At 33.8% G+C, this 22,842-nt stretch overlaps 1 protein-coding gene across 6 annotated transcripts in view; it reads right to left on the bottom strand.

Moving 5' to 3' along the window:
• The window catches only part of DPH6 (diphthamine biosynthesis 6), a 179,224-nt gene that overhangs the window by 47,663 nt on the left and 108,719 nt on the right, over positions 1 to 22,842 (bottom strand). For 5 of the 6 annotated variants that reach the window (XM_015864893.2, XM_015864898.2, XM_015864897.2 and 2 more), the window contains one exon: positions 7,538 to 7,780. The exons of the other annotated variant lie outside the window; for it this stretch is intronic. In XM_015864893.2, the coding sequence (XP_015720379.1) occupies positions 7,538 to 7,780 (243 nt within the window). The remainder of the gene's footprint in view (positions 1 to 7,537; positions 7,781 to 22,842) is intronic. 6 annotated transcript variants of the gene reach the window in all.

Below are 22,842 nucleotides of genomic sequence, written 5' to 3'. Positions count from 1 at the left end.
CTTTTTTTTTTTTTTCTTTCTTTTTTCGTTATATAAAAGGGAAGGGTAATACTTTCACCTCCCAATGTGGCCCAGTGTCAAAAGGCAGAATATTTTCAAGGACCTCCAGAGTTCCAATATCTGCATTTGACCTGTGTTAAGTATTCTCATTACAGTTGCTTCAAATGAATACAAAAGCTTTGTTTAATCCTAACACAGGGGAAATGAAATACACTAGGCATGAGATGAAAGACCCAGTACCTGTGCGCTGTTTGAATGCACTGTGTGTTCTTAACATGGGCCATAAAAGAAGGCCATTTTAATATATCAAACTGTAGAACACTCAGAATAGCATAGTAGAAAAATAAATGTTATAAACTTGATGAGACAAAAGAAGGAAAACAGAAACATATTTTCTTCTACTGGATTTTTGATCGGTAATCCTTTCCAAATACACTGTTTTCTTATGCTAAAATTATCAATTACCTTAATTCATCCAAGAAAGATTTACTTACAGTCCAAATCTAGCAGGGAATTTTCTATTCCGTTCAAGATGTAAGTAACAGAAGGAGACCATTTAAACTAGTACTGTCTATACTATTGTCTATAGGGCACAGAATTTATAGAACTATTTGCAAATCTAACACTTGCATTCAACATAAACACTAACTCATATGTAAGATAAAATATACAAAAACATGTACCTGAATATTGCAGACTTAAAAATCTGCTCAGGATGGTGAAAAAGTACATACCTGCTCACTGAAATCTGTTTGGGTTTTTTTGTTTGTTTTTGCTATTCCTTTTTAGTTATATGGTAACTTTATTCATAGGTAAAGAGAATCTTAAACCTCTGTCAAATCTATTGGAGTGCTAACAAACTGAATTCCATGATTTTAACACAATCTACTTATGTTCTACTTAAGATAGGGAATGCATTAATTTTACTTAAACTAATGCTCTGTGTACTCCAAATGTTATGTGCATACCTGTACAATGCAACACAGTGCTCTTTCACAGACCCACAATGCTGTTCTAAATGACTGCACTGAAGATGTAATTACTCCAGAAACAGCTAGTCAGCTTTTGGATCTGGAGTTAACTAGTTTTTAACTAACTTGAGACTCTGCAGTCTTCTGTAGGTAAAGCAGAAAGACACAGGGTAGTAAGAATGGTTTTTACAGGAGTGTCAAGGGAGACACGGTGCAGGGAATCCAGAGGCTCCTAGATGACTGCTCTATTTTTACAAAGTTCTAGTTCAGGTTAATTTACATCTTTTGACATCAGAACACTTCATATATCTGGCAAAAAGGATTTAAATTTAGATATTTAAAGTTGGCATCAAGATGCCCAGTGCTGAAATAAGCAAGGAACCCATTCATAACATATGTCAGATAAAATACTGCAAATCTTTCTTCCATCACTTCTGCACTGAGAGCTACCAAGACACATATTGTCATCAACCTGACTGGCAGGTTTCTCACAGAAAGAAAGTAAGCTGTAGCACTCTTCGTTGGATTTGAAACAACCATGGAACCACAACCACTTATACTGAATGCTTACTAAAAAAAAGGAGAAAGGTACACAGGAGTACTTTTAAAGTTTGTCTTATCTTTGTTTGGGAATTTACTGGAGAAAGAGGATGAAAAAAAAAAAAAAAAGATGACAGAAAATACAGTGGGAGCAGAGTAATAAAATAATTTAGAATGGAAAATGGAATTAATTTACAATATCATCATCTGAAAAAAGAAAAAGAATGTATAAAATGAATTTCTGAAGTAAAAGGTACATTTTATGGTCTTTGAGCTATTAATAAATCCTGCAGTTACATGCAATATGACATTCCTGTGTAATTCTTTCCTCAATTCTTAAAAAATAAATAAATTGTTCTCACTATTTCATCAAAACTTTTTAAAGCTGCCTTCACCATTTCAGTTCACTTACAAATACAGACAATCTAAAACACTGAGGTGGTAACTAAACATTATGTGCTGAATATGTTAAAGTATTTCCTCATGCATTTTTCTTTTTATAGAAGTCAGATAGCTTCAGATAGGTCTGGCAAATATGTCCCAGATCTCATCAAATCATAATGAGAACTGAACTCATTTTTGACATTCACTGATGATTATCAAGAACTGTATTTCAAAAGCAGCAAATGGCCTCTGAGTTTTTCTGTGACTAAGATCATGTGCTCTTATCTCAGAGACAATACTAAATTACTAATACTTTGTCATGGAATGTACATTTGATCAGGAACAGCCAAAACAAACACCTATTACACCAATTAACAAAACTGAAAAATGTTACTGGCCTAGCTGTACTCATTCTTGCCAGGCTTTAGCAAGATGAAAGAATAATCAAATGCAGCAGTTAAACAAGCTCAAATGCCTGAAATCTTAATACATTACAGCATGTTTCTTCCTCATACAGTTAAGAATGACAAAAGTAGATATTGTGAGGTATAAAAAATGTAGTCTTATCCATCTGAGCTAATCTAGTGGAGTCTGCCGGACAGACAGATGTGCAATGCACCACTTCAAATGCACCAACAATGTACTACAGGAATGATTCTGCACAGAAAGCTCATGGGGAGTGGAAAAAGTAGGTAGAGGCTGGACTCAGATTTGAACTAAATCTAGTGAGAGCTCTATCCAAACAGCACAACTCAACCTCTATTGAATCCAGTGTGTACACAAAGTAAATTAATAAAATTTAGCAGGCACACTCACTGTTATATCATTATACAATAATTATTTGGAATATTTCCATCTATCAATAATGCCATCTGTCCCACCCAATACAAATGGACTACAACCCATCTGGCTTATTTTTTCTATTGATTACTCTGCTGAATGAGTTAGCAAAACTGCTTTTAAAATTATCATATTACATGACACTGTCATTAAAAGATGTGAAATAAAGAAAAACACAAGATGAGACTTAATTGGGAGTCTGTCAGCTCTTCTTCCAGAAAGTTTTAGCAATGCTAAAAGCTTGTTTTTTCTTTCTTATCTTTTTTTTTTTTCCAAGAGGGGGGCTACTTAAAATGCTAACTACTGGATTAGGCAGAAACTGTTCCTCCACACTACCACACAACTGCTACAATTTCTGACTATGTATATTAACAAAGCCTCATGAAAGTATCAAAAAGGTGTAAAAATGTCCCAAAGTATGCTGGTGAGAGCTTACTTTTTATTAGGACTCCTAAGGAGACTGTGGAAGGAGAGTAGCTTAAAATGGAATGTTGTAGGCTGCTGATAACTGAGACTTGTATTTGTTAATTCCAATTATTTTTCCTAGGTTTTGGCATTGATTATTTGTTTGTATAATTGTCTTTTTTCTGTTTTTACGGAGCTGTTTTATCTTTTGATTTTAACTACTGCTTCCCTTAGCTTTAATTTCTACAACAAATACTATTTAATAACAATGCAAACTTTCCTGTCAATCTGAATTTCAGACGGGATGGAATTGTTTTCTTCAGAATGTCTGGTATGATGCTATTTTTTTGTTCTAGGAGAAATATAATATTGATAATACACCAATGCTAATAGTTGCTGCTAAGCAGCATTGTGTAGGGCCAAGGCTATTCTCAGTGAAGGGCCTGAGGAGCTGGGACAGAATTAGGACAGCTGACATAAAGTGGCCAAAGGGATATCCTATACCATGTGACTGAAGCAGTTTTGAGAAGGATGGGAGTTCATCTTGATCTTTTCTACTGCTCAGGGGCTGACTGAGCATTGGTTGTGGGGATGATGAGCAATTACTTGTGCATCACAAGTATATTTATATATAGTCATAACTACTATCCTTCTCCTTTTCTCTGTTTTAGTAGGTAGTTTTATCTCAGCCCATGAGTTCTACTTCATGGGTTTTTTTTTCTTGATTCTGTCCCTCCTCTATCCCACTGGGAAGGGGGAGGAATGAGAGATGGACTGTGTGGTGCTTAGCCATCTGCCAGGTTAAGCCACAAAACCATCCACAGAACTTAAATTCTTACCTAGACTCCCTTAATCTAGTTTCAGTTTCTACAATTCCCTGTTAGTTTTAACAAGTGAAACTTCTCTTGTGTCTGCTTAAAATGTTGATCCAAAGATTTTTTGCCAGCCCAGTCATTTAATATTTCTTTGGTGCAAGTCCTTACTGGGGCTGCTTTCTTATTCTTCCATTGCCACTCATGTTTTCTTTCTCCACAGTGGATTCCTATTACAACCTTCCACCTCTCATCCCAATCAGACTTCTTTTTCTCTGCCCCTGAATAGTGAGTTATGATATTCACTGCTTTGTTTTCACTAACAGAATCTTTTTTCCATGGATGACAGAAGAGCATTTTCAATTGAGACATCATCTGTTCCTATTAAGCAATCTGTAGGTTGTTATTGATTCACACTTTGACCACTGCTTTGAATAAAGTTCAAGAATAATAAAATACTGTTATGTTTGGATGGCTTAATTTACTTGAAGAAAACAGACTATTATTTCATTTCTATGGTTCTATGTCACTGTATCTCCTAAAACTCTCTGTAGTACTACCGGCATATAATAGATGATTTCACAAACAATAACTAAGATAAATAAGGAATGTGCTACTGATATTTTTAAACATAGCTGCCTTCAGAGTAAAGCTGCTGTGTTCTGGCTTCCAGAAAGACAGTATGTTACAAGCTCCTTCAAATAAAACACTAAGAGGTATGAAAAGTACATTTCCTATTTTTATTCATTCTATGGAGGCAAGGAGAAGTGTAATTTAATTTACATATAAAATAAATTTAACAGTAAGCTCTGCCATTTTTCCCTGTTCTCAGAGCAGAATCAGTTGAAAAGATCGTTTCTCTTAATAACATGCCAGCTAGTACTCCTGCAAAACAAAAGCTCATTGATGAATATCTATTTAAATTAAATTAACAATTGCATGGTCAATTATATTTTCTGGAAAGGACAGATCCCTCTGGTTCTTTGTGATAGAAGTGTTTGAAACATCTTTTTCTATGCTTTGCTGTTTACATAAGCCATTACTAATCATAGAAGTATTCATAGCCTGAGGAAAAATGCAACCATTCTGAATCTCCTTTTAATAAAATGACAGGGAAACTGGAATATCCAGCTACTAGTCCATCTTGTTTCCACTGATATTTTGAATTTTTCCAATTTTATGTACATATTAGTTCACCTCCTAATGTTTTTGTACTATTTCTGATAATGTCATTAATGAACAGGACCTAATAAGCACAGAGCAAGATTGACAAGCACCCTACAACAACACTTTATACACTTCTAAGATGTTTTATCTTAAGCATTCCCAAAGCCTTCTAAGGTGGCTAACTCTTCATAGGAGTGTACATAGGCACCAATGCAATTTTTAAGCTATGACTTGAGCAATCAGAAAGTGACATGAGTCAGATACTGTTAATAACTCAAAAGCAAGCAATCTCATAATGAGTTTCTCAAGTACCTAAGAAGAACCTGCCTAGTTATCTCATTAAGTGTAAGACCTGAAACACTATATAAAGACTGGCTGCCATGTACAATAATTACAATGTATTTAGAAGATTCTATATGGGAAAAGGAAAATTTTCAAAGATCAGCAAAACATTACCTATCTCCCCTCAAGTCTGTGTCTGTATATATTATAAATAAGGAAGTATGTGAAGCCAATGGAATGAAGTTCAACAAGACCAAATGCTGCATCCTGCACTTTGGCTACAACAACCCTGGGTGATGCTATGGGCTTAGTGCGGAGTGGCTGGAAGACTGGACCTAGGGGTATTGATTGATGCTTGGCTGAACATGAGCCAACAGTGTGCCCAGGTGGCCAAGAAGGTCAATGGCATCCTGGCTTGCATCAGAAACTGTTGCCAGCAGGAGCAGAGAGGTGAATGCCCTTCTGTACTCAGTGCTGGTGAAGCGGCATCTAGAATACTGTGTCCAGTTTTGGGCCAGCTAATGACAGCTAAAGATAGTATACTGATATTATTGAAAATGCAATGATGTCACACTTGCTGTTTCCATTTAAAGCAAGCATTGATCTGTAAAACCTGTAAACTTGGCAGACTCAACATCATCTTAAGAACTATGCTAATATCTCTATGGCAAGTCTGAGAACCTGGTATAAACATGACTAGCAAAAACAAAGGCCAAGGTTTTCAGTAAGACACAAGCTTTGGAATAATGTCCTTTACAGAAAAAACCTAAGACATTACTGAATTTCAAAAGACTAATATTCTGTGTGATGGTCTTACTTAGAAGAATGTATCTTTCTGAGTTCCTTAAGTGATTCCAAACCAAATCATAAAAAGTTATTACCATTTTTCATCAGCAGTCATAAAAGTAAAGTTATTTCTACACTCTGCAACTTAGCTACTTCTGAGAATTTTACAAGGACCTTAATAACTGACTCATTTCAAATATACTGTAAAATTCAAGGCATTCACCAAAAAAATTAGAACATAAAAAACACCTGACAGCATGCCCTAGAGTAGAAATTGCAAGGTGTAAAACAAACAGTACATTTTACAGTGAAAACAGAAATGAAAAATCAGGTCCTAGCAGACCTGTAAGAGTGCTATGGAGAAGACTGGGAATCTTTCAAATTCAATACACTTAGTCTTGGAGGAGGATATCTTATTACAAAATCTATGTCAACTGTGTCAGCTTCCAAGCAAGTCTACCTCTTCCTTCAGAAAGACAAGTGCATATTGCAGACAGACTGAGCATGAATTAAAAAAGAAAGAAAACACTTGTGAAGCACTGCCTCTTCTTCCAGGGCAATATTAACTATTAACATATGCTATGCTTCCAAGCCACATACCTCCCAAGAAACAATAACAATTAAGTTATATCAAGTTGCATAGCAATTATGTAGTAACTAGTCTTGTTTACTCATTTATAGAGTACATAGCTACATTTTGTTTACAAGATTTGTGGGCATCATCCTTTTAATGCTTGCAGAGTGTTCTGTGGTTATTTAAGGAAAATGGTAAGTGGATAACAGAAATCATTATGATATCATTATAAATCACTGGGGAAATTGTTGTACGGTTAGAGATAATCTAAAGTCAACCAATAAACTAGCATACCTCATTCTGTCATAGAAGTTCAGCTGAATAAGAAATAATAAGCAGTGAAAAACTAAACTCAGTTGTCATGACAATATTGGTTGTAAGAAAGAATGGGGGGGAAAAATCTCAACAGAGTAACTAATAAAAAGTTAAAGTAAAATGCCCTGTTCCTACTCTACAAAAATATATGGGCAGAGGTAATTCAAACAAGGTATTGTTCACATTTTGCTAGAGGAACTGACTGCTTTTTAAGAGTTTTTTTTCCATATTGCTTGGGGAATTAAGACAAAGTTAGTGATGAATATAACTTTCTATTAAGCAATTTTCTTTCTCATTTGTGCACAACCACTCATGAGCCAGAACATAACAGCTCAATCAAACCCTATTATATTAGCTTTACTTGAACCCCTCTGAAATATACTGAGAAAATTTTGATATTACTACAAGACATAAGGGGGGAAAAGACAACTCAAAACGAGGAACGTGGATATCATAGCTACCTTTTTACAACCTCTTACTTTCTTCCTCCAGATAGAATGAGCAACAGGAATGTGTTTGCTGTCCGTTACATAGCAGATCGCTGTGATCACATGGCATAGCATTGTCTTCTGGCTCATAGCCTGGAGGACTTTCTCAACATGGCTGAGAGCAACCGTGGCCTCAGACCACACACCACCGCTAACAAGCTGCATAGTACACGGTACTAGGCCGATCTGTCCAGCACAGTAGAGAATATCTCCAACCTAAAAGAATAAATAAATAAATAAAATTACAGGAGTACATAGGAAACAAAGGGAACAATTTTCAATTTTCCAAGTAATTTCAGCACTACTGTTCTTTGCCATTGTTTATCACTCACTAAAAATGTAGCAAACGTCATTCTAAGGGTCAGTTTTGATAGGGCTTTATATACTTCATATGAACACAGTACCAAAATAAACTTTAAACTAACAGTTATTATATGGGTGCATGCACCATCTCAAAATAATATCTGATGTAACTGATTGTTACAGCTTGTGCTGATGCCCAGATATGATTCTTGCTTGTTTTTAGGTAAGCTTTCATTTCTTTTCAATGTTCCATTTGTTTCACTGTTGATTTTCAGAGTGCGAATGCACACCGTCTTTCAGAGTATCACAAAAATCATCACAATCCTCTTGAAAATAAAAGAAAATTGAAGATTGAAAATAAGATGCAAAAGAGTGCTATTTAAACAGGGATGGATTTATCTTTTGAAAACTGAATTAAATGGGTGGTCAGACATGCCACAAACATATATTAAACCAAACTGCAATGGAGTTACCTTGGGCTGACTTTCCTAAATTTTCTCTCCAACACTGAACACCCGCTTTCTTGAAAGCAGGCAGCAAAGGAAATTTTTATTCTTATGATTCAGACATCTCAGAGATTTATTATAAAATCTTAATGTAAATATAAGAACTTTTCATCCTCTTATTCTACACATCTCTACAAGGTCTATATATGTCCTGATCAGAGAAGTAATGAATATTGTTCCAAATCAGAAGAAAACTAAGGACAGAAGTGGGAAATAAGGTAGGCGTAAGCCACTTTGAAGTCTGCACAGGAAGCAATTTGGTCAAAGAGGAAAAATGGACTGAGTGAGGATTCTTCAGGAAAAATTTTCCAAAATTTACTGTAAAAACTGTAAAAATTCTTTACAATTAAGAATAATTAAAAAAGAAATCTGTGTCCTAAAAGACATGGCAATCAAACCATGTGACAGACCCATATGCAACTCCAAATCTGTCCTCATAACTGTCTGTGCCTCACAAAAGACTCACACATGTAACTATTGGAAGAGTATCTTATACAATTTGGCATACAAGTTCTATGATTAGCAGCTGAAGAGGGGGAGGAGGCACAGAAGAAACATATCAACTGACATCCATCAACAATTTAAATTGTTTAAAATATCTGAAATATTGTTTTGATAATGCTATATATAATCCTGAATTTTGAAAAAAAATATGCAAGTAATGTTTTACTTCATAGGAACAAATGGTCTTTTTTTTTTATCCTTTTCTTTCTTTCTTTCTTTTTTTTTTTTTCCCTAGTGCTATTTTAAAATATGTGCCATTGAACAAGGGAGTCCAGCCAGCTATCAAGTGGCACACTGACAAGATGAGAAAAAAATTCAGGAAGAAATTCAGGATTCAGAGAGGCACAGGTTTGTTTTTAAATTAAGCCACTTATTTCCACCTCTGCTAAGTGAAATCCACGTGTTAGTCAAAAACTGTGATACAGGTAGTTAATAGTTTACAGAAAAAAAATCACACTGGCAATATTTCTTCCTCTTTCTGTTGGGCTCCTGCTTTTCCATGCATTACCCATTTTAATTATTAGGTAGACAGAAGAGCTGTTCACCCAGTTCACTTCCCCTTTCTTGAACAGATTGTTTGAGACATAATATGAATACTAATTAATGATAAAATATCTGTCAGTGTTTTGAAATACAGACTAAGATAGCACTTTCTTAAAGTATCCTGGATAGTTCTGATACAATTAGCTCCATTGATCATAAGCAGGGTCAAAAAATATCTCTGAAGGATTTGAGCAAAATTGGCACTGCTTTTGGCTCAGGTTCAATGGGAATTTTGCAGAGTTCATTTAAAAAAATAATTTAAAAAAATCCCTCTGTTCCCAACATACTTGTTTGTATCTTAAGCTGTAATTAATAGAGAAATAGAGTTCTCAATGTGCTACTATGCTATGCAAGGGTGGATTCAAAGGGGAAATAGGGAAAAAGGGTCAAAAGAGGCCACAGGTTTTGAGCAACTGTACTTCAGGGGGACATGACTGAGAGTAAGGAGAGGGGGAGGGATGTTCTCCTCATTCCCAGTGACTTAGTCATGAAAAGAAAATACAAATAAACAATCAGCAGGGGCAAAGCAGCAAACCAGTAAAAACACTGTTTTAGCAGATTTCTAGAGGTTGTCCAGAATGTTTGAAGCATTATACAGAAAATTGTTAGCAGAGTAAAAGTATTTTAAACAGGGAAGACTTTATAATATCTTTTTCACAGTGCTGAACAACAGGAGATGTCACAATGTATGGTGCCAGACCTTGTGTTGTGAAAGTGTTCAGCAAAATGCTGCTAGAATGCTGCAACAGTTTATCCTCTTGGAGCATCTTCAAAGATAAGATTTTTTCAGACTATAGATTCACAGTGTATCAACTCTAGAGGACTTCCATATTCAGTAAATTCAGCGGAGAAACAAAACTACAACATAATGGAAGTGTAGTCATACACTGATGATTTAATTTTTGCCATATCCCATACACATACTTTCAGTGCTAAAAAATCATTAAATATTAGGAAAAAATAGTAATAAAAATAACTTGTACTGCTGATATGCTCACTTATACCAATTCATTTCCAGAATAGCTTCAGAGGACCCAGGAGTTTATATACAGAGGCTCATGCAATTCTGATTTTTTAACCTTTCATTTTCATTTTACCACTGCAAGTTAAATGAAAGTTTAGTCTCTACAAACTAGCACAATAATTTGGCAGCTCATTGTTTCAGTTAGCACAACTGAAAGCACTCAAATGAACTCAACAGAATCACAAATTCAAAGCAAGAAATTTATACACACAGGAATGCTAAGCACTTATTTAAGCATTGCTGCTTTTCATTTTGTACTTATGCTGCAGGAAGTAGAATAGAAAGCTAGATCACAGCTAATATGGAGGAAAGTCACTATGGCAGCAAATAACTATTCCATTTTTTGAGCTGTCCTTCCTACATTCAGTTCTTATGAACTTAGAAATTCAAATTTTAGAAGCAAAATAAAGAAGTTGGAATGATGCTTGGTGCTGCTTCAAGTTGTTCTAGCACATAGAAAAATTTTTAACAATATTGTGAGACACAAAACATCTGTGTTATCAAGACAGCCCCTCCACAATACATGATTCAGGAAAAGACACAAGGAGAAAAATAGTCTTGATTGGACACAAGGACTAACCTAAAATGTTAATTAACCAGAGAATTCTATAATTCTGGCTACTTGCAAAGGAAAAACTAACAGGATACCTCTAGATCTGCACTGAGTTGGCTCATTTTGTTTGTTTTTGTTGATAAAGGCCAACAGTAACTACAGAAACTTTGTAATACTTTTCCTACTGGTATTATTAAAATGAGCTAGTGATTGACTGGCATAAATAATAATAATAAAAAAAAAGTGCAGAGATTTCTTAATAGAGACATTTCGATCATTCACCTATAGGTTTCTATGTCACTGGTAATATTTGCACGATATAAACCAGTACACTTTTCTTTGAAAGGATGAAGTCAATATGCAATTAACCAAACCTTTATTCTGAAGGCAGTATGGTGTCTGAGTGACTGCTGCCCTTTAACAGGCCAGGGTACTCAAAAGATTCAGTGACCCTCTGACCTAACAGTGAAATAACCTACCATTATGCTCAGTCAATGTAAATAAGCATAACTGACAATGTGCTAATAGGCTGCCTCTGGTCAGCCATGTGTACCTCTGACCTTAATGAAGACCTAAATCAATTAATACTCCAGGCAATAAAGACCTCTGGCTGATTAAGTTAGCTAGAAATCATCTTTTCTAACAGGATTAGAGCTATAAGGTGGTGAACTTTTTATTTAATATATGATAATCCTTTCTTCCTAGGGCCCTTTTATTTTAGCTAATGATGGTAAAATTGCTTTTTGCAATGTGAAATCTTTTATTCAACTACCCAATGTGAATAAAGTTTTAAAGGTACCATTTAGACAATGGTAACTGAAAGGCTCTAAGTTCATACTATGAACACAAATTACATCTGACTAACATGCTTCCAATACATCACAGTCTGCAATATGGTGCATGTGTTTTTTCTTAAACTATTTAATTTACAAGTGTGTAGGCTAAAAATTCAGTAAATATGTTGATCATACGGAGTTTAGCTTTATTCAGTGCAATATCAGCAGCTAAAAGATGAAGGATATACTCCCAAATGAAAAATTAAAAAACTGTTTTATTACCCTTAACTAAACAGAAATTGACTCGCATATGAATCCACTTAAGACTTAACTAAGAAGCTTGTGTATTGCCCTCAAAATTGGAGAACTTTCCTTTAATAAAGTTACTGCTTGTCTTAGGTTCAAAAGAGTGTAACCAATCAATGGTATCTGTTACTGCTTTCATACTGAAATATCTTTAACATTTATGCAGCTGTCAGAGATTTATAACTCAGTTATATGCTGTTAAATGCTGTGACATCAGCTAGCTGATTCTCAACCTAAGTTGGAGCTTTGTGTGTTTCAAAATCTATTTGATTACCTAATCTGCATGACTACAGAACACTCATATTCTAGTATTGTCCTTCACAATTTATATAATCAAATTGTGATACAAATTTTTCTCTTTCAACTTATATTTGTGAGTTTCTAGGCCACAAAAAAACATCCACTGAGTATTTTTGTACAAAGAACTGACCAAAATATTACATTTGTCTATACAATTGTGGTTTTTTAACTGTAATTTAGCAAACCTAACATACACTGACCCACAGTCAGACCTGACACTGAGCAAATTGTCTAGATGAACATCTAAAAAAATCCATGCATTTCTCAATTAGAAACTACAGCAAAGATAAGCACCATGTCCTGTAGTAAGCAAAAAATAAATAGTTTAAAAGGACTACTAAATCAACAATCCATCTGAAAAAGCCACAACATTCATTGCCATCAATATGAAAACAATTTTTTCAAGTTCTTCCAAATATCTCTCATTCCGACTCTGTGCTTCCCAGCCATAAACACCTGTTATCCTTTAAAATCCAAATAATTAAATAATTCAAATTAAGCCTTTAAACTGCACTGGATTTACAGCAAATCGTCATAGCAGATACTCCTGAAGGTGTGTGTAGCCCCTTGAAGTTCAGCAAAATGCTAAATACACAGGCATGAGGGAGACAATCAAGTCAGAAAGCGTAAGAAAGATCAAAGACCAAAGTTTCAACTTCAAAATCATTTTTTAAAAAATGTGTTCTAGATCATCACAGGAAACTGTACTGTTTGTATATGTTTTTGTGGCAATATTCAAATCTTGATCCATGTTGAATCAATTTATTCAACTGATGGGAATAAAACCCACATATTTTTGATTTTTAGAAGAAAAAGATTCTGTGAGGATTCAAACTGAAATGTTCACATGAAAACATCTCAAAAGCTGTCATTCACATTCCAGGGGAGTATGAAACAGAGAACAGAAAGAAATTTAGCTTTTTAAGTCAGTAAATGCCATGAACATTAGGAAGGGTCTCAAATAAGGTGGATGAAAAAAGCTTTGCCATCTAATATATTCATGCAAGCATGACAGCAAGGCTTAAGTCTGCTCCTGAACATTCATTTTGGTCCATTTGGAATGTCCAAAACATAGGGATGAAATGAAGAAAATGGAGGTGAAATGTATTTTATGTATGCTATCTATTTATGTATATTTTGGCCACTGTCCTGTACCAGCACTCAGGTTATATATTGTTCCTTCATGGAGAACTACAATTGGACAGTTCAAAGTCTTAATTGCCTTATAGGATAAACTGTTCTTCATGACCAAAAAGATGTTTTTTTTCCAAAATAGAAAACAAGCAGTCTTCATATTGGAAAATGAGCAAGTTAATGCATTTCCTTATTGGGACAGTGGAATGCTAGTCTTCTTGACTATTAATCTGTCACCTTTTACAAAGCCTACCATTTCCTCTCAAGCTTTTGAAAAAAAATCGCAAGTTCTCACACAAGCACATTAGCAAAATCTGGCAACTGTGAAAAACTGCAGAACACTCAGATTTATGAACATACCTTACCTAAAAGATAGAGTAAAACTTCCAAACTGATTATCATTTACTAATTTCGTATTCATATCACTATGGATGAAGATGTCAAGCCAAACAAATGAGAAAATAAGAACTTAGATTGATGCTTCTACTGAAGACTATTTGGGCTGGGATGAGGATGGAGAGACTTTATAAAATCAGTTAATCAAGAAAAATATATACTCAAGGTCCATAAAAACAATACAGAAAAGACTAGTGTCTAAAAGTGTAAAGTGATAAAAATGACAACGTGGACATGCAATATTGAGAATGGATACAGAATTTTTAGAAAATGCACATTATGTCCAGTATTGTTGATTGCATTTTTGAATTATAATTACATATGCATAGATTAGGGAATTTAATAGTTGTAGTTCGTTTGGATTCTTAAAATATCTGATACAGCATCTTCACAAATTATTTTTAACTCTTCTAATTAAAAATGCTGTTAAATAGCTGATAGGCCGTAAGGAGAGAGTAATGAAAATGCAAGTGTGCTGAACTGGGGATCCGTAGGGATTGGTATCAAGCCTGATTTTATTTAACATCTTCATTAAATCAATGGAAGAAAGGATTAACGGCATGGTAATGAAACTCATGCAGGGTACTGTTAGAATATACACCAATAGAAATAATAAAAATGGACACAGATTTGAAACAGGCAGAAAATAACAATATTAGACTTAGGAGAAATGAAAACATATACCAGAACATATTGCAAAAATATTTTGAATCACAGATAATCGTATCACGGAAGAAAACTTGATTGCAGCAGTGCTGAGCATTGTATCATAATTCTTCCTAATTATTAATTAGGAAGAAATTAATCATAAGATAAAGGAAGATTGTTTCTGTCTCTGTTCTCATGCAACAGGTTAGACTTAACAGATTTAGTAAATATTTGTTCCAGAACAAGCGACACTGATCCTTGGCTAATGGACTAAAATTTCATCAAAAGTCAGAAAGTGACACTATATTCTTTTGGAAAAGCTATGATTTCAAAAGGAATGTTGTAAAATATTGAGTGATATCAAAGTTTCAGATGATTGCTCAGGGTTTTTAAGTGCTTTTTTTTTTTTTTTTAATTCCTAGCAGTTAATCAATAACACTGATTTTCAGCTTATAGGATAGCACAGCTGAACTCAGAGTATGAGAAACATTTTAATCAGCTATGGTAAGGATATAAAAAATTTTTAAAAAATATATATTTTTTCAAATAGTAAATATCTAAACCTTGCACAAGGTTAGATAAACATCCATTTGATGTTCCAAGTCAGTTCACTTGTGATTTTGCTTCTTATGACTAGAACGCTAAATTTACTCTGATGAGGATAGGTTTGTAACATCAGCTTTCTTTCTCAGTTCTGCATATGAAACAACAACAACAACAACAACAAACCCAACAACATAACTGGAATATTCTCTCTTTGATTTCTAACTCTACTTTGAGAGGAATGCCTCTAGAGGAATAGGTAGCGTATTTAAAAGCGGGACAATAAGGTACTTTTATCCACACACAATATCTAAAGGAAGATAAAGAAAACAGAGAAAGTGATTCAATATCCTTACATACTTACTTGTGTTTATACTACAAGCCTAGTCTCTACTTTTTTTCCTCAAACATTCCTGTACAATACACTTAGGGACCTCATTATATCCTGTGGTTACTGGAAATGTCCCTTATATTAAACTAAAGCATTATGTAAACTACAATTGCAGTGATAAAGCAGTCTCATAAGTCACAACAGAAATTTCTGGGTTGAAATTTCATTATGTTTATTCATATTTCCACTCACCTTGTGGAAACTTCATCCACCCTAACCACCCTTATGCTTATAAGTGTGTTACTGCTCAAGGCTGCAACACTTTTCTGGAATACATCCAATAAAGATTGTACTCATAAAATACTATGAAGAATAAGTTATTTTTTTCCCTTTTCTACCCAATGGATAACTGGGCAGAGAAAATACTCTGCACTGAAAGATAAAAACTGTTCATCCCACTATAATAATTCCCTACAAAATGCACACTGTATGAAACATGCTAACCTGATGACATTCCATTCTTACAGAAAAGATTGCTTTCCCAGCCACTGCTTGGCTTAAAATTCTTACTGAAAATATGCCTTTCACAAATTTTATAGGATATTTAAGGAAATGGTCTGTGGTAACTGTGAGAAAGGAAAGAAATAGTTTCAGAAAATCAAGAAATGGTTTGAAAAGGGTTAATTGTATTGACACTATTACTGATCTGGGAGTGATAATTGTTACTTTAGCTATTTAGTGTAGCTTCATATTTCACCTGTTCCCTGTGTATATGCAGTCCAACAGGAATTTTACTTATGCCTGTGACTACTTAATAAGCAAAACTAAAATATCAGTTTGTATCAAAGACTATTCAGTGCACAAGTCCAATTTATAATAGATACCCCCACTACATCCAAATGGAAAAGTGACTTATTTGTCACAGCTATACAAATATGTACAGTATATGAAATAGCAAAACAAATATTATATAACATATACAAAATATATATTTAATTGCTATTTATAAGTATTTTATCTATTTTTTTATACTGTGGTGATAATATTTTATTATGTGAGGTACTTTTGTCTAGGGCTTCAACTTGCAAAAAGTTCTTATTACACTTAAAGAAACTGAAATCTACAACTACAATCCATCAATATATTTAATATTCTTCACCAAAATAATATAATATCACCGTTTCTGCATCAAAATTAAACTAAACTTGACAAAGAAATGAGTTTGGGTATCAAGAACAGTGTGGCATTAGCTGCAAAAACCCTGTGAAATCTAGCAGTAGAAGAAAAGTTAAAATTCTCTGTGCTCTGAGCAGTAAATCATGATTGAATTTGTTAATTAAAATAAATTGTAATTTGACATTGAAAATTTACTATAAATTCTCACTAAAAAAACCCCAGAAATACAGTAATTGTGAGGTGTAATTCAAGAAGAAAATTCACTAGCAACGTTCTTGATGCAACTGCCTACTTATAAAAACTTCTAGCAGAACAAATAAAACTAAGAAAAAGTAGACAAAGACATCAATAATCTCAGAAAGACACTAATTATACTAACATACTATCAAACACTTTTTCCAAAGTTGTCTTCGTTGCATTCTTAAGCACTGATTTTGTATCAGAATTTCAGAACAGACAACTTCCTTATATAAGATATATACTAAACTCCTAAATGCGTGATCAGAAATTTAAAAATTATTATGCTGGGTAGGCAGACTTTACAATATACCTTTCAGAGGGCAGATCTTTCTCTCGCTCTTGCAGGATTTCTTGACAAGAAGTTACCTAGTGACTAAACTGTAGCGTGTACCATTTAAAAATCAAGTTCCCAACACATTTTAATTATGTATGAGTGCATATATTTTGTTCTAATGGCACAGTATTATAATTATACACTATAATATATATTAACTGATACTGGGAGTTAGAATCTTGCTATCTATTTTTTCTGAATTTTTCTGTTTTATTTTTGTACATTCACATTATTTTTCTCTTAAACTACCTATTTTCATGGAGATTTCTAGATGCCATTAGAGAGATTACTATTAAAATAACTATTTTAAGTTCTGTCAACTAAGATGCAACAATGTTTCTAGCCATTTTAAATGAAAAAGTGAGGTCAAGAACCCATGCTTGTAAAATTGCTGTGTGTTTAGCTCTTTTTGTTTGCATTATTAGTACAAATACTATTTTGACATATAATCACTAGTTGAGGAGTCATCCTCTGAAACATAAAAGGGAAAAAAGAGAAGCCTTGAAATTAAAAGTGGGTAAACAAGAGGATGGCAGAGGCAGAATTCAGTAAGGAATAATCCAAAAATTAGGACAAAATGCAGCAGTGCAGAGAACCAGGTTCAAATATCTCCTTTGGTATTGTTCTATTGCAGTACTGCTGCAGCAATGGGCAACATCTCTCAGGGCCTTCTACAGGAACTGCTCTACTTTGTTTAAATGAGCTCATGTTCTCAGATCAGTATTATTCTTCTGTTTCTTCATTATTATTTTTTAAAATAAATATGCACAAATTAAAGATTGCATGGTAAGATCCTCTCCACAAAATAAAATAAAATAAAAAATTATCAGCAAAGATCTGAAAAGCTTTACCATTAATTTCAAAGTAAGATTTCTATCTTGATAATTCAGTATGATCCAAAAAGAAACCACCTCCTAAAATTTTAGAATTCCAGGTCTCTGTGAGAGAGCCCTTGTTACATCTAGGTTTTAGAAATAATACAAGAAAAAATTACACTTAACATAGAATAAGCCTTATAATGAAGAATATTTAGACCAAGATGAGTCTGTATAAACACAGTTTTAGTGAAATATTTAATTTACTTATAAGAACTGATGTGATAAAGTGGAAACTGTGTAGGGAATTTAGTTTCAGTTTAATTTTTGAAAATAAAATAAAAATGCCTTTAGAAACTTAATGTGAATGTGAGATGTGATCTAGAAGTTCAGTTTGAAGTATAATGGTTAAAACTTACTTAAGCATAAGAAATGATGACTTAGAAACAGTGTCAATGGCGTTATCATTGGAAAATCTTTGAACTTGTTATTTGAATTTCATAAATAACCAATGCAGCAGCTCTTCAAAAACAGAGCCTGTATCAAAGAGAACAGTTTAAATATATAATTTTGCTTTTAAACTTAGGAAAATTATAGGCATTTAACAGAAAATATGACCTGACATGTCAAGACAAATGTCTAATACCTTTTTCTTCCAGCCTAACAGAAGAAGCTTCTAGTTATCAATGAAACAGTATTTTAAAATTATTCAAACTGCCAAAAATAATGATGGAAACTGTCCTCTTTAAATCTTATTGACTGTTTACCTGACATACAAGCTTGAAATAGAATGACTTAACTGTATCAGTAGTATATATGGGTGTTGTTCTAAGGTGCTGTGAAAATAACTTTTGTTGTTGTTAAAAGATAGTTCTTATTTTTTGATTAAAAAGTTTGGTCTAAATTCAGCCGGTAAGAATTGTTTGCTAAGAAGTCCAGTTAAATACAGTTAACATGCAGCACCTTTCAATATGTGAATTCAGAGTTTGCATTTGACACTGTAAGTTTTCACAGCACTTAACCACAAGCCATACAGAAGCTGCCACTTGGACCAGAAGGAGTTAAATTTTATAGTTCTTATAGGGAAAAACATTACAAGGTTTTGCAAAATAAATAAATAAATAAATAAATAAATCACATGCAGATAGTGAATAATTAAGTGTTTAAAACAAAGAGAAATGAACTATTTCTGTGATGTATGTTTTGACTCCTAATAGCAAGTATGATTCTTCAGAATAGCTGTGTTAGAATTAGGAACGACACTAACAGGGAACGAAAATGGATAGGAAAGAATTGTAGATGTAATATCAAAAAAGGTGGAGAAACAGTAATTCAAACTATTGCTTTTAATTGTTTGCAACATTAATCCTCACAGATGTTAGAGTAAAGGAATGCAATTCATGGTACAACATGACTTTGCAAAAATGATGTCATGCTTTGATTTCATGCAAAATTTTTTAGAAGCAGCCACCAAACTGCATATTGCAGGACTAGGCCACGGATGCAGATAATCATGAGATTCAAATGATATAAGCCCTTTAAAACACAGAGAATAATAAATCTTTACAGCTCAACACCTTTCCAACACAGGAAACAGAGAGTTAACCAGTGTATCTAATTTAAAAAAAAAAAAAAAAAATTAAAAAAAATACAGGAGGAATAAATCTGCTATAGGGACCTGGCTTGATAGACCTTTGAAGGTCTTCAAAACTCTCACTAATATGTTATTCTCTCAAAAATATTCCCATAATTCTGCTGTCTCCCATCATTCCTTGCCTCGAGATTCATCTGTCAACTTTGATGCATCTTTTAAAGTACCCCTCCAAGCCTAAAAACCATGACTACAGACCACAGAAGAGAACTCTTTGCTTTGAAACTAGCTGATCAATCAGAAGATCATTTAACTGCAAGCATTATTTGGTGAAGCTAAAGCGGCACATCAACCAGCAGCATCTGAAGGCTGAGGCAGCAAAACGTCAACAACAAATTGTCATTGGCATTCCATTTATGAGCCTTCAAACAGCATCAGATCTTTTCCATGGGAAACCAGATCAGGTCAGACTGGAGCTGAATATTTCTTAACAAGCTAACCATCAAAAGAACTTACGTTTTGAATAAAAAGGCTATCATTTGTTGATTTGAATATCAAAGGGATCCACTGCAAACTCCCAGTCTAGAAAAACCTCCCTAAGCTACACCAGACAGGTGTTTAATAATCTATTATTAAGGCACTATTTTAGGTTACTCAGAATCATAAAAAATAGCTGTAACTGTGAAGCTGCAAATGGGACTGCACAAAGAAATGAATGCTATTAACATACTATTAACAATTCAAAAGAATGAGTTGACATACCAATCAAACTTGTTAATTGACTGTCAATGGCCTGTCCCTGAATATACAACATGACTGCATTATATATTTCAAATGCTGACAGGAAGACAGTTTCATTTGCATTAACTTCATAAACTGATCAACAACCAAACTGCCACATACATTTATAATGGGAAGCTGAATCATTTCAATATTCATGCAGCTCTGTAATTGTAAATTAGGTACTGGCAAACAATACAATACTGTACATACTCTAAAATATCCTAAATTTCTCTGACCTAGTTTCTTTTAAAAAATAAAAAAAAAAAAAAAAAGAAAAAAGTTGCCTCTTACAAAGATGATTATTACTTTAATTTATGGTTCATGCCTTAGGCAAAATTTGCTTGCAGCCTAGTTTGCAGCCATACTTTATAACTCTACTCTAGATGCATAACTGGTCTGCAATATATTAGGCACACAAAGTCATGTAAAATTTTCCTTGCTTTCTTTCTGTGAAGTGTAAATATCATTAAAATACAGAGTAAATCTGAAAAAAAAAAAGTGAATGAAAATCTGTACTATTTCCCTGCTGTGACACAAAGCAGATGTCAGCACTAAAACCACTGCAACTTTCTAATTAGATATCAAAACATGTAATTTAAAGTGGAAAGTATTGTTCTTGCACATACTTCCTTGTGTCCTAGAATTTATTGCCCTCAAAGGTTCTGTCTATATAAAGCATGTTGCCCAAAAATATCTCATAATTACAGCCATTCAGTTTCACTGGGATTGACAGTGATAGCAGCTGAAATGGCTGTAGCAGCATTGCCATTTTAGCCAAATGGTTAGTCAGACATACTATGACGAAAGTCACAAATCACACTAGTTGTAAGAGCAGAAGTGTTTCTTATATTCCTACACATATTTATGAACACAGCAGAAGTGATCATAGGCTGGTAGTACCTGGAAAGCTACAAAAAGAAAGAAGCTAACAAAAGACAGAGATGAACACTTATCTCATTTAGGATATCCCCCTGCAATATTTAGTATATTGTACTTGTTCTTACTGAAAAATACAGCTAACAGTTAAGCCTTCAAATAGTGTCATTAACAACTCTGTATACAAGTATCTACTTATATGGTTTGATTGTATAAGGTAGATATGAAAGAAGAAATTTGTTTTTATTTGTTCTTGAAGTGCTATAGGCATATTCATCACAGCTTATGCAGAAATAATAGCATTGCTTTGAGAACCAGAGAAATGAAGCTAAGTAGAAATGTCATAAATGAGGATTAAGTCATGAAGCTTTGAAAAACTTCCACTGAAATCTAAGTAGTAATTGATAAAAAATTCTGAAGTTGTCAGGTCAAGAACATTCTGCCTCTATCCGTATGACCTGGAGGAAGCACAAGCAAGTTTTAAACACCTCAACTGTAAATGTATGCTGTCTTCTTTTCCTCTTTTATTACTACTACTTTCATCCTGTCAATACAGCAGCCACTTTCCTGACTTTAAAGTTATTGCAAGAAGAACCATGCACTATACACCAGCATAACCATACAGATATCACATAAATGTCCAATAAATCTGCAGTCATGACAATCTTCTCCTGCATTTCCTTTCACATAAAGCATATCAGAGGACAGTTTCTGTGAGCTGCTATATTTTAAAGTTTATTATTTGTAGTACAGATGTAAGACTGAGAAGCAAAAAATATTCACACTTATTGTTCTAGCAATTGCAATTGGAGAGTAGAAAGATTAACAAATTGAAATATAAATCCTTTTGAAAAGCTGGAATACAGGGGAGTCACTGTGGTGACAGCAGTCCCAAATCATCCTAACTGATAATCATGAAGGATTATTTATACAACAAACTAGATATTAGCTTTGATATCTTCCCTGAAGTATAAACTGAGTAACTATCATACTGAACAACACCTTATGGGGGTACTGCAAAGTTCTTATACTGACAAAATGGGCATCATTAAAGCTGCAACACTCTTTCAGATAATCAGTGTAATATACGTAGTATGTCATTAAAAGCTTTTTATGAAACCGTCAAGGTAAAGAACAGCTAATCACTAGAAGGATGTAGTATCCATAAAACTAGCCATCATAAAAGGAGCTGGTCATTTATGTGCTAATAGTAATATACAACTACAGTGACCACAGCAATTTATGCTCCAGGATTTATGAACATTGATCACAAAATATATACACATACACAGCTAAAATATATGTACACAAGCGCATTACTGAAAGAGAAATTGTGAGGGATATTCACATTTCAAAAAGGTACCTTATTCATTATAAGAAGCTGCAGTTTGACTTAATTCAAGCTTTACATTTTAAATGATTACTTGCTAATTTACTGAAATATGCATACTCAATGAATTTTTCACTATCTTTGCTGAAATCTTCCTGACTTTCAATTGCCTCTGACCAGCACAGATTATCTGGGTGGGGATAAAAATTGTGATTCATCACCCCTGTTCTAAAGAATGAAACTATAACAGCAGTTCAGACCAACAT

This window comes from Coturnix japonica, chromosome 5 (assembly GCF_001577835.2).
Source record: "Coturnix japonica isolate 7356 chromosome 5, Coturnix japonica 2.1, whole genome shotgun sequence".
Lineage (NCBI taxonomy): Eukaryota > Metazoa > Chordata > Aves > Galliformes > Phasianidae > Coturnix > Coturnix japonica.
The sequence above is the reverse complement of the archived record's forward strand: the minus strand, read 5'-3'. Positions and strand labels throughout refer to the sequence as shown.